We start from the raw sequence: 13093 nt of genomic DNA, 5'->3' as shown, positions 1-13093 counted from the left end.
TTGATCACGTGCAATTGCCTCATCCTATCCTGATACGCCCCATGGCTCCTTGGGCAGCAAGAATGTTTTATGATCTTTGCCTATGGTGTGCTGTGTGGGGCTGTCTCAGGGAGGCATGGTCTGTGCAAGTAGCTTGTTCTTTACTTGCTGCTGGAGAGCAAATGCTGATGTATTGGAGGAGAGATCCTTCAGGCAAGCTTTGGTGTCCTCTTTTATGTAACAACTGTTTAAAATGTTTATGGTAGGCTCTGGTAGTCAGGCCTTCCATGTCCCTATTCCTGTGGTTGCACAGCTGCTGAGGACAGTCGCACTCGCTTCTCCGCAGCACAAAGCATTTTTTGTAGCTGCAGTGTGTCAGGTGATGAAGAAACAGAGCGTACCTTTCCTCTCCGGGCCAAGAAACTGCATGGGGCTATCTCATAGGAGATGAGGGTTGAAAATTCCTCCTATGGAGGAGAAAACTGGACCCAAATAACAGCCGTGAGGTAGAGGTGACCGAAAAAATAAGACAAAATTCAGGTGTTCCTGCTCAGGAAATGTGTCCAGATGTCCTTTCCCTATGGGGTTAGGCATGAGCTTAGCTACAGGTGGCTCATAGACATGCTGCCTGCCCGCTGCAGTGCTGAGGTTCATGGTCTGGCTGTGGGTACCCAAATTCACCGTGCTTTTTCACCAGGGAACCTATTTCTAGGTCCAGGCAGAGGAGCACTTTCTCAACCTGATGTATTTGTATCACTGTGATCAGCCAGCAGCCAGTCTTTCTTCCTGCATAGCAGGAGCCACACAGCTTCCCAAAAGTAATTTCTAACAGTAGTAAATCCATTGTAACCTCTTGAAAGTTGAATGGTGAATTAGATTCCTGGTTATGTTTGTCCCCCTCGGACACTGAACATGCTGAGTTTCAGCTTTCCAACCGTTGCTGTTCCTTACTTGCTGGCTGAAAGTTCTCTCAACTACCACATTTTTGGGTTTAATTCCCTGGGATGAAGTCATCCTTCAGTCATATGTGAAGCAAATCCTGGAATCTGCTGTAGAGCAGATGATCGTTATTCTCTCTGAGCTCCAGTATCTTCCTCCAAGTATGGACGTTCCTACTGGAGGTGGTACATGTATTTCTGTCTGTCTCTGTACACCTGAGTACCAGGTTAGCCTTTAGACCGTGCAGGTGCCTCTCCTCAAAAGACTCTCATGCCCTGCTCGCTAGCAATCTGTGGCCCACGCATTCTGTAGGTGTGTGACCCATAAATCCTTACTGGCATCTTACTGGAGATCTGAAGATTTCTTGCCAGTTATTGATAAAACTGATAAATTGTTTTGACCCTCTATTTTATCTGACTCTATATGCCATTATATTTTGTCAATTTTCTCAATTTATTGAATGCCATCCGGGTTTGATGCCACTCTAGTTTCTTGATAAAGGTTGTGATATGGATGCAGACCCCCTACAGGACTGTGTCGCTGGATTAAGATCTTTCCTTCAATGGCTGAGTTGGAGATCTTATGGAAGATGATACCAAGTTAGCTTGACAAGACCTGTGTCTGTAAACCCACAGCAACTGTTGTTGGTTTGAAACAGTTACATGACTTGTTTTGGGTTGTCCATTAATCAAGCCCTGCGTTTTGTCAGGGATTTCCATCAGGTCTCTAATTATTTTGGTCACGGCATCACATGCTCTCTCTCCTTCTTTGTCCATGGATTGCCTGCCTTGCAGGGCTGGGAAGCCCATTAGACAGCCTGAATCAGCAGAATCAGTCAGCTTCCAAGAGAGGCTAGCAGTCTGTCATACCCTAAGCAGATGTGTTTTGGACTGTGTAGGCTCTTTGCTAGAGCCTGGGGAGGTGAGGGGCATGGGGCTGAGCTGGGAAGTACCTGCCGCTTGGCAACACAGCTCACCTGGAAGCTTCTCCATCCAGGATGAGCAGCGAGGCACCATCTCTTTGCACCCTGTGACTAAGTGCTGCCTTGGCAGGGCCCCATCCAAGCCCTTATCCGGCCGGGACTCAGTGGTAATTGTAAGAGTGCTGAAGGGCTGACCCCAAGGGGACGCTTAGCGCACTGGTGGCAAAGATGGTTCAGCAAAGATGGTGCAGTGATGGGTCCTGCGGAGACCTTGGCTCTGTTCTTGGTGGTTGCTGTTGACCTTTCCCTCCTCTAACATGGAAGGAATCACGTCGCCAAGGGCAGGGCTGTCAGTCTGCAGCCAACAACCACAGTTCACGTGCATAAGGAGAATAACTTGGTGCACAAGAACACTCTGTTTCCCTCGGACCTTGTAGAGAATCCAGCAGAGGTTTCTCTGAGTCACTGTAAAGCGAAGCCACAGGAGATGAAGGCAAAGAGGGGAGGAAAGGTGGTCAGTGGAGAAAGGGCTCCATCAGAAGGAACCTGGCACTGGTGCTTTCCCCGCTGCCCCAGGGGGAGGAAGGGTTCAGGGGAAGGCGTTCCTGGGGCAGCCCCATGCCTCCACACCCCGGCACTGCAGAGAGGTGGCACTGCAGGGAAGGGCCGGAGGCACAGGAAAAGGCTGATTAAAGGCAAGGCTCTGAAGAGACCTCTGACCCGGGGCTGCGGCCTGGCTCTGAAATAGCTCCATGAGGAGGCGGTTATCTGGGGAAACTGCCCTGCGAGGAGTGACCAGAGGAGCTCCTCGGGGAGCCACGTTAACACAAGCAGATGGAGTCCGGCGTGATGGCATCGCCCTGCCCGCCTGCAGCGCGGAGGGATCCCCCCCCGCCCCCTCCGGGCCGTTCCCGGTTCCCCGCCGGGCCCCGGCCGCGGGCGCGTGCTCGGGGCGCTCGCGGCCGCGTGGCCGCGCGCCCGGTCCCCGCCAGGCCCGCAGGGGCGGGAGCCGCGGGGCGAACGGCGGCAGCGGCGGCCAATCAGGGGGCGGGGGCGGAGCCTGGGGGTGGGCGGGGAAGGAAGAGGAGCCCGGCCGCCGCCGCCCGAGCGGCCAATGGGCGCGCGCGCTGCTGAGGAAAGGCAGGTGCCGCCGCCAACGGGCGCGCGGCGAGGGGGCTGCCGCCGGGACGAGAAGGGCCAATGGGAGCGGCGCGCCGTCTGACGGGCAGCGCGGGCGGCCAATGGCGGGGCGCGCGGGCGGGGCGCGCGGGGTGGCTAGCCGGTGCGGGCCGCCATTGTGGCCAGTTCGATCGGTATCGGGAGCGGAGAGCGGAGCTCAGCGAGCCCGGAGCAGGGAGCAGCCCCCCCACGGCCGGCCTCAGTCACCATCACACCGCGGGAGGCGGCGCAAACAGCCAGTCACCACCACCGCCCGCACCGAACAGCCGCCGCCATGAGCAGCGAGGCCGAGACCCAGCCGCCCGCCGCCCCCGTCCCCGCGGCGGCCCCCGCCGCCGCCCCCGCCGACTCCAAGCCCAACGGCGGCACCGGGAACGGGGGCAGCGGCCTGGCCTCGGCGGCGCCTCCCGCCGGCGGGGACAAGAAGGTCATCGGTGAGGCACGGAGGGGGCCGCGGCGGCGGCGGGGAGGGGACGGGAGGAGAGGGCCTCGGCGGTGCGCGCGCCCCTTTCCCACCCCCCCGCGGGGCCGCGCGCGCCTCCTCAGAGCGCCGCGCGCCCCCTTCCCCCCGCCCCCCTCCCCTCGCGGCCGTTGGGCGCGCGCCCCGCCGCGCGCGCGCCGCCGGGCCCCGCGTGTCGGCGGGTGGGGGCGGGGCGGCGCGGCGCAAAATGTCCGCCACGCGGGGCCTTTGTGTGCGCCGCCCCGCCACGTGCCGCGCCTGACGCCCCGCAACCCCCCCCTTCTCTCCCCTCTTCTCTTTTGTCGCTCCCTTCCCAGCAACGAAGGTTTTGGGAACAGTGAAATGGTTCAACGTACGGAACGGTTACGGCTTCATCAACAGGTGAGCGCGGCCCCGGGGCCCGGCGGGGCCTTCCCCGGGCTCCTCGGGGTTGGGGAAGGCCGGCTGCCGGCAAGAGCTGGGCTGGGAATAGCTGGAGGCGCCTAGAAGCGTGCTGCCCTCGGGAAGCTGCGACCGTACAGGGAAACGTGCAAAGTTCGGGCTGCTTTTTTCTCATAAGGCTGGAGTGCGTGGATGGGCCTCGAGAAACAAACGCCTGGGAGGTTCTCTTTCTGACAGTAGGTGATTTAAAGAGCAAATCTGAACGCTTAAGGGTGTGTACATAGACTTCAGGTTAGCGTAGCAGTGAAGCTGCTGAGTAGCGCAGGAGTTCTGGAATTGCTCTGCTAGGCCCTTCTGGAAAGAAACGGAAATCCTATCAGCCGGTGTGTGGGTTATTTGCAGAGGCTGTATTTGTAGGAGCTGTTTTCCCCTTAAGCACCTCCGCGGGAATGCATCTACCAGAAATGGGGAAAGACATAGGATAATGTATTTGCTACTGGAGGGTCTTCTTTCTTCTTCTATGGCAGTATAAGGCTTTTTGGATCAGGAAGGTGTTGAGTGTAAGTTGAACAAGTGGGTTAAAGTCTGAAACAAGCTGAAGAAAGACATATTGCAGCTGGGTGGCTTCAAACCCTCTCTAACAGTATTTGACAGAAGGCTTGGGAATCCTTTTCTAGGGAAGCAAGTGTAGCTACTGGTCTTCTTATTTAGCTTTGTTCTAAAGATTGTCTTTTTATCTACGTGGTACCTTTTGGCCTTGTCTTAAGTATCGTCTGAGCTCCTTAGCTGGTTTTGTGTGTGACTTGCTGAACCTGTCCAGTTCCCCATATAGCGTTTGAACGTTGGGTGCTGAATAGCTGTCTGTTGTTAGCTTTAGCGTCTCTTGCTCTTCTTGTAAGTGCCTATAAAGTTACAGGCCACAAACTCTACCTCTAGGGAAGCCTTTTCTCGGCTCCACTCAGTAGTGGAAATGCTCAGTTATGTGAGTCAGGCACGGAAGCAACAGCAGCTAGTTAAAACATCTGAATGGCTTCCCCACTCATATTGTTTTGGCAGCTGTTTAATCCCTGAGGTTGCCATTTTTAATGAGAAACACAGCATGATCTCATGTTATCAGGAGATTAGAGCTGCAGCCTGAGAACTGAACTGGAGGACATTTCCACAGCTCTGGAATCTCTCACTTGATACAAGGGAAATTGCGAGAGCTTCTGCTCTTGCTTGTCTTTGCTTCAGTTGGGTACGCTTGCAGCTAAAACAAGCTTTGCAACTAAAATTCAGCTTTCTAGGTGCATGTGAGCTTCAAGTATTTACTGTGTTATTTTAATGTTGAAGTGCATTTTTTTTTCTGAAATATTAGTTTAAATTCTGTCAGTGGTTTCTTCCAGTTGTCAAAGTAATAAATGGATATGCAGGACACTGTTAACTGTCCTGCTAACAAATTGGAACTGCACATTGATGGCTGGCTTTGTATTTGCAGCTTTGCTACATTTTCATGCACAGTTGGTCTGCTTGTCTAAATGTTCTTTTAATGCAGTTAAAGGTATTGATAGGAATATCATCTAGTTAGTACTAAGATGAACTAACCAGGTTGTTAGGGCTTCAGAATGGGGGTCTTCTGTGCTGTTTCATATTTTGGTTGAGAATGTGATAGCTGCTGTTATTCCTGCGCCATCTGAGTGGCAGTACACTTACTGCTTCTAGATGTGGTTGCTGGAAAATGCCATCTTAGTACAGGAATCATGCACCGGGCTTTGAAATTAACCAGTAAACTTTCTAACTAATCACGTATACACCTTGAATTACTTGTGTGTACCTGAGTCATTCATTTATCTAAAACTTCAATATACTCTCAAATGGAACAGCCGTTGAAAAAGGACCCTAGTGACAAACATCTGGTATTGTTGCCAAAAATCTAAGTTGGGCAAGAGTATAGAGCATCCACACTTGAAGAGCATAGGTGGTGAGTGCTTCTTGATGCTGCTGTTCAGCTGAGAGTGCAGAAGGATAGCAAGCATCTTTACTGAAAGCTGTTACTTTCCTGGAGGTTATCAGCTATTGGTGCATCTCTTTAGAGATCTTGTATGGTGAACAAGCAAGTATTTAGGCTCTGGCTTTCAAGGGCTTCTCAATGCTGCATCACCGGCGGCTGGAGATAAGATGCCTCCTGATGATCACACTTGCTCTTCTCTAGTCCTTTCTGTTGTCTTTACTACAGTAAACTTGGAGGCCTGTAGTATTTTCAGGCATCAGCTCTGTAAGGAAACAAGGTGCCTTTTAGTGGTGCTGTCTGCCAGAATAGCCATAGCTTGGATTGAGTTTTGGAAAAGTCACAGTTGTCATTCTCGCATTTTAAAGCCAATGGTGAGGCTTTATTTTATTAAAAAAATAAACATAAAAAAATCAGTTATGAGCATACTTTAACACAAGCTTGCTTTGCTGTGCCTTTAACCAGTCATTCTAGGAAATAAAAGGCACTTTGCTGTTGATTCATGAGTCTGTGGAATGACTTGAAACTAACACCACAGCAAGGTTTGGTTGGTGTGATGTGACCTTGAATGTGGGGCTCTGAGCTTGTTATGAGTGGTGGAAATGGTGAGTACAGCTCTCAAATCATTGTGGAGGCCGTTTCAACTGTGCTGCTTAATTGCAGAACAGAAACTTTCCTGACTTCATTTGGTACTGATTGTGGTTGCCTGGCCTTGCTCAGCATGGCAGTTGTGGAAGCTATGGCGTGATCGCCCTGAAAGATGCTTTTGGATTCTTGTTTAGGTTAGAGGTACAGATTCGTGATGTTTTCTGTTTCTTGTGAGTAGAGAAGCCCAAGGTTGTCTTTCTCTGTGTTCGCAAGTGAGACTTGAATAACCCCACTGCCTTTCTTCAGTGGAGTGCTGATCAGTTAATGCTGTTGCTTCGTAGGTGAAGGAAGCAGCATGGCTGAGAGGAGGTAACTGAAGTGGTCGCAGGTGGTTGTCAGCAGGAAGCCAGTGTGATGTATGCGCACAGGGTGCTTGCCTTGCTTCGCAGCAGGAATGTGTCTTGTGCTCTGGTCAGCAGCTGTCCATGGAGCTGTCCTCACAAGGTCGCTGCAGCTCACTGTTGCAGGCTGTAGGAAATGTGACCAGTGAAGCAAGACTCAAATGGTTTTCATAGCCTGCAATGGCACATCTCCCCCACGGTGTTACCAGAAATGATGGACTGGTCACTGTGGACTGTCAGGTGTTTTTCTTCTTCAAGCCTCTCTACTGGTGGGATTGCAAGGATGGAGAGAGGAGAAATGCTTTCATGAGAGTCTTACAGGACTTCAGTGTGTACTCTAAACCTTGCATAGGCTACCTGATAAAATCTTTCCTTTAAGCAGTAAGCTAATAAGAGAACAGTTAAGAGCAGGTTGAAGAGTAGTGCTGATGCTGGAAGCTACTTGTCTTGACAGTTTGCTGTTTTGATCCCACTGCTAAACAGCTGCATTTTAAAACTGGGCTTACTGTGCACTTGACATCTGAATTTCAATTTTGTGTTGTCTTACAGGAATGACACCAAGGAAGATGTGTTTGTCCATCAGGTAAGATCCTCTGGAAACTGAAAAACATGTTACCTATCTGAGACGTGCTCTGCACAACCTTACCTAAGTGGATCTGAGGGGGTGAAAGTACCTCAAGTTTCCAAGAACTGTTACTTGAACACAAGTGACTGTTTCTCATTGATAGGATGCACGTAGAGCTTGCGTGTGGTTGGAGGTCTTGCATATCCACATGCATCCATCATCAGGACTTTAGGGTGGAGTAGGCTGATGCTATATAGTGATGGAAATTATAGTACCCCAACTTGGGAATAGCTATCTAAAGTCCATTTAAGTTGTCTTGTGGGTTTACAGACTATAGAAATACGGCTAAAAGAAAAACGTGCAGCAGAGAGGGAAAAATGAATTGGGTTGTAATAGGAATGAACCAGTGAAGGTGTGTTTTTTTTTTCTTTTTTTTTTTTTGGCAGAACTTCTATGGATTTTTTTTACTCCAAGCTTTCAATGAAAGTTTATAAACATTTTAGTAGATGTATTTTCAATCAGACATAATCATTTAAATATAACCTGTGGGTAGCACAAAGTGAGACTGTGATGCATCTGTGGTTTATTTCATAGAGCAGATAGGCCTTCATTGAGTCTGTTGTGTCTGACTTGTAAATCAGTGTGACCAGCTCAGTGTTTTTAAACATAATAAAACTGTGGAGGCATTTATTAATAAAACATTATTCTGTAATGGGCAGTGGAGAAAGTCCAAGAGACTCAACTGGTTTTCTGTGGACGGAGGCAGGAATATATACCCTGAAGGAAAGCAAAGCGGTTGGACTTCATTACTTGATTTGCAAGTAGGGTAACCCGTAAGGGACCTTGACTTACTGTCAGATTTATAGACTTGTCGTATAACTACTGTCAGTTTCTAACAGCACAGTTTGGCAGTGGCTTGTTTTAATGTAGCAATTTTCATGATAAAACAGTTTTGGGGTTTAATTTGAAATAAATGATCATGTTCTAGGCTGTGTATGCTCCTTCTCATCCTCATTACTAAGCTGGTTTCTCATGAAGATGTATTACACTCTGCTGCTGTTGTAGTAAGGTTTCTCATCTCTCCCTAAAATCATTATATGCTGAAAATTTTGGACACATTTTTCTGTAGATTTTGTTTGATTTAGGGAAGAAATCTAGCTGAACGCTATTGCTGGCATTTATTTGTAAAGTTGTTTCACTTGTCTTACTGTTCAGTTAAAGTATTTGGCAAATAGCATATGGCTGAGAATAGTGCACATAGGGCACTCTCACCTGTCAAAAAAAAACACTGCTCAACAGCATAGAAAATTCAGCATTTTCCAGTAGTGTCATTTAACACGCAGACACTTAGACAAAAAGTTTTCTAGTATTGACACTGTGGAAAGTGTAATGATTGGTGTATAATATTCAGCTAGAGTAGATTTGCAGTTAGTTGGTAAATAAAATACTGTGGCTGAAGCAAGAGTATCGGAAGCCTCAGAGAAGGAAGTCTCTTGATTTCTGGTTATTGATGTGTTCATGTAGTCTGGGACAGCCTCAGTTGAGTGTAGGCTACTGCATATTCTTGTGGGAAGTAGAGGGATAGAAACCTGATTACACGATCGGAAAACCCAAAGCAAGCTTTTTGTATTGGTGTGCATACTTCATGGGAACGTACAGATACTATGGGTTGCTTAGTGATCAAGTTCTTGTTCAGTTTGCATTGGTTTTGTGGTTTCTTTATATCTCTTCAAACTGCTTTTTCAACTTCTCAACTAGCCGAAAGCATATTGTCAGATATTTCTAGGCAGTGGAAGAGCTTCAGATAGGCCAAAATTGTAGTAAAACATGAATTTGACTTTGAGTTTTCACTGTGGTTTAATTACTTGTTCAGGAGGATGACATCTTAAGGAATAAGTACTTAAATTCCTTTAAAAAAAGGTCTTCAGACATGCTAAGTAGTATTTTAATGCTGTGCCTGTAAATGTAATTCTGCAATATTATGTTGTTAGACTGCCATAAAGAAGAATAACCCCAGGAAGTACCTCCGCAGCGTAGGAGATGGAGAGACCGTGGAGTTTGATGTGGTTGAAGGAGAAAAGGTAAACACATCTCAGGTGTTAGAGTATGCACAGAAAACTTGGTCTGCAGGCTTTGTTGTGGTGCCTGTGGTTTGAGTCGATGCCTGATGACATCCAGGGAGATTAATGGGTTTTCATTGCTTTACAAATGTGGATGTAAATTGTTGCTCAGTACTATATTATATTATGCTGTAACTGATTTGGTGCTCACTGCTTACCTAACACTCTTCCTGCTCTGTAGGGTGCGGAGGCAGCTAATGTTACAGGCCCTGGTGGAGTTCCAGTGCAAGGCAGTAAATACGCAGCAGACCGTAACCATTACAGACGATATCCACGTCGCAGGGGTCCTCCACGCAACTACCAGCAAAACTACCAGAACAGTGAGAGTGGGGAAAAGAATGAAGGAGCAGAGAACATCCCGGAAGGCCAAGCCCAACAACGTCGCCCCTACCGCAGGCGGCGGTACCCACCTTACTACATGCGTAGGCCCTACGGGCGTCGACCACAATATTCCAACCCTCCCGTGCAGGGAGAGATAGTGGAGGTAATGTTTGCGTGGTGCTGTGCTGACTTGATTTCTTTGGAGCATGGTGATGGGGTGCAGCTCTTTGCCATTCTTTGTGGATGCTCAAGATCTGTTCCATAAGGCTTAGCAGTAAGATGAAATGCTTGAGCAGATAGTAATATGCTGGAGGTCTTAGTCACTACTCTTGAAAAGCAGTGTGATCAAATTAGTGTTAACTTTCTGTATAATTAACTGGAAAAATAATAGATTCTGCATAGTGCATACTTGTATGCACTGGGACCACTATCCACCTTATTGTATGCTTCAGACTTCAGCGGTCAGCCCTCCTGGCTTACAGCAGGCTCGCCATGGTTTGGCTAGTTGTGGTGGTAATGATTTTGCATGTGGCTAAGATGGTTTGTTGCCTAATGTCTTCCAGGGTGCTGACAACCAGGGTGCAGGAGAACAAGGCAGACCAGTCAGGCAGAACATGTATCGAGGTTATAGACCACGATTTCGCAGGTATGCTGCAGATCAACTCTTTTTCTTTTACCTTGAGCTTTAGCAACACAGACAGAACATCGCGATGGTCAGATGCTGCATTGTTAAAGCCTAGCTTGACTTTCAGGGGTCCTCCTCGTCAAAGACAGCCCAGAGAGGATGGAAATGAGGAAGATAAAGAGAACCAAGGGGATGAGACCCAAAGTCAGCAGCCACCTCAACGTCGGTACCGTCGTAACTTCAACTACAGACGCAGACGCCCAGAGAACCCTAAACCACAAGATGGCAAAGAGACGAAGACAGCCGAACCACCAGCTGAGAACACGTCCGCTCCCGAGGCCGAGCAGGGCGGGGCTGAGTAAATACCGGCTTACCATCTCTACCATCATCCGGGTGCGTGCCAGGATGTTTTTGAGGATACGATCTGATGGTTGACCTTTTTCTTTGGACGCTTTCCTCTTAATTTTTGCCTTGAGAGATTTGAACTATTTTTGCTAATGTGTATTGTAACTGAGCTGGCCACACTTAGTGCACTTACCAAGTTCTGCAGAACTGAGCTGTGAGATTTTGCTGTCTAAATGCTGGTTAATTGGGAGGACTCAGTTACAAAGCTCTGATATTCACTGGTGGAATCATTGCCTAGAGTATTGCTAATCTTAAAATCTTGGCTACAGTCAGTAACCCAGGCTTATGACAGTTTTCATTCACCCAGAAATAGTAGTTCAAGTGATGCTGGTATGGTGAGCTGTAAGTATCCTGCTAGGAGAAACAGGTATGCAGAGGTACTAGGATTTGCTTGAGACTGTAAGCATGTTGGCTTTTACTGCTATGTCCCAAAGGGCATTTGGATGGCATTAAGACATCTAGGGATTCATTTCTAGTAAGTTAATGTTGAATGTGCAGGAATAACTTGGTAGTGGCTTTTTATCTGAACAAAAATGCTGGCAGCAGTTGTATCTGTGGTTGATGTTGCATTCAGCTGGAGGCTTCGCTTTCCTAGACTGAAGTACTGGTGTGGCTTGGTGTTAAGGTCAATATTAAAAACATTGCCTTCATTGCAAAGTAAGCTAGTTGTGATTTGATGCTAGCTTGGTGCTGTCTTCTGATGGATTCGCTTGCTAATTTGGGGATTTTCATTGCCAGAACAGTTTACTTGTTCTATCTTCTGCTTTGTTTCTGGCACCTTCCTTGTCTGTTCTTCCTCTTCTGTATTTCCTTTGTTAACCAGAGTTCGTATCCCATTCCTGTTGTTTCACTCATTGCTCTTCTGCCTTTGAAGGCCAGCATTCAGACTTATTTAGATCCTGGTGAGAATGTTAATGAATGGATACATTACTGGGAAGAATAGGGAATGCAGGAGCAGTAGTTTGGTGTCATTAGCAGCTATAGACCTCTCCAACTATGAGGTCTTAGGGACTCCTACTTTAAGGGCTCGGATGCTGCTGAATTTGTTGTACAAATAACTTATTTTATACCTCTATGTCTTGCTGCAGCATTTTCTGTGTGCCTGACGTGAGCCTTTGTATTATCCTGCTGTTAATCTTAATGGTTGAGGCAAGCTGGATGAATTCTTTAACTAGCAGGCTTCAAAGAAAGAAAAAACACAACGCTTTATTTTGCTTTTTCTATCTATTTGGTAGTATTGGGGAATATAAATCGTGATTTCTGGTGCATAGTGAAGCTGTTCTACCTCTGTTCAGCATAGGTGGAGGTTTGCCGTTCAGCCATCTTTTGCGGATCTTAAGTTGTTCTCCTGACTTCCCAGGAGTTTCCTCAGAGTTTACCAGCTTTGTTTCCAGACGAGTGTACGGTAGAGTTCTGTGTGTCTGCAGTGCCTGATTTGAGGAGCGTTCTCCAAGAGGCTGTTGTGAAAGAGTCTGAAGCAGGAGGCCAGTGCAGGGAGAGGTGTAGATAGAATTACGTTCTGTTAATTTTTTTTCTTTCCTGGAATTCTTTGCACTTATTTTGCATAGCAGCTGGCAGTTTTGATCACTGGAAAGTGGGTTGATGTGCTGGACTAATTTAAGAGCTGTAGCTGATAAGATTCTTCTGTGTGTATGAAAGCTCAGTGTGAATTTAAATTGCAGGTGAGTCTTGGTAGACAAAACATTTATATCTGATTATACCTGTCCCTTTTTTTCTTTCAGTTTAGTCATCAAAGAAAAGACCTAAGAAATGAAGAAGAAAAGAAAATGAAATTCCAGCAATAAGAAATGAACAAAAGAATTGGAACTGAAGACCTTAAGTGCTTGCTTTTTGCTGTTGACCAGATTACTAGAACTATCTGCATTATCTATGCAGCATGGGGTTTTTATTATTTTTACCTAAAGAAGTCTCCTTTTGGAAACGATAAACACGTTTTTTAAAAGTCTGTTTTTTCTCAATACACCTTTAAAGGTTTTTAAATTGTTTCATATCTGGTCAAGTTGAGATTTTTAAGAACCTCATTTTTAATTTGTATGAAATGTACACCTGATTTTTTCAAGTCAAACTGCAAGCATCTGTTAATAAAGGTCTTAAAGAATTAGTGTGTGCTTGGTTGTTTGAAACCCACTTTTGTATGGAAAGCATGTAAGTTAAGCATTCATAAGAGGCTTTGAAAAAGACTGCTTTATTTTTTTCAGCA

At 47.2% G+C, this 13093-nt stretch overlaps 1 protein-coding gene across 2 annotated transcripts; it reads left to right on the top strand.

The window, feature by feature from the left end:
* Positions 1 to 3136: 3136 nt before the first annotated feature.
* Positions 3137 to 12647, top strand: YBX1 (Y-box binding protein 1). 2 transcript variants are annotated; one of them, XM_032201506.1, is made up of 8 exons: positions 3137 to 3453; positions 3797 to 3860; positions 7386 to 7419; positions 9393 to 9482; positions 9703 to 10005; positions 10406 to 10488; positions 10583 to 10860; positions 12615 to 12647. In XM_032201506.1, the coding sequence occupies exons 1-7, from the start codon at positions 3294 to 3296 to the stop codon at positions 10827 to 10829; spliced, it is 981 nt and encodes a 326-aa protein (XP_032057397.1). In that variant the 5' UTR covers positions 3137 to 3293; the 3' UTR covers positions 10830 to 10860; positions 12615 to 12647. The 2 variants fall into 2 exon arrangements, with proteins under 2 accessions (XP_032057397.1, XP_032057398.1); XM_032201507.1 differs by having other exon boundaries at positions 3138 to 3453; positions 10595 to 10860.
* Positions 12648 to 13093: the final 446 nt, after the last annotated feature.

Source organism: Aythya fuligula, chromosome 21 (genome assembly GCF_009819795.1).
Source record: "Aythya fuligula isolate bAytFul2 chromosome 21, bAytFul2.pri, whole genome shotgun sequence".
Classification (NCBI taxonomy): Eukaryota; Metazoa; Chordata; class Aves; order Anseriformes; family Anatidae; genus Aythya; species Aythya fuligula.
This window is presented reverse-complemented; position numbering and strand designations above follow the sequence as displayed.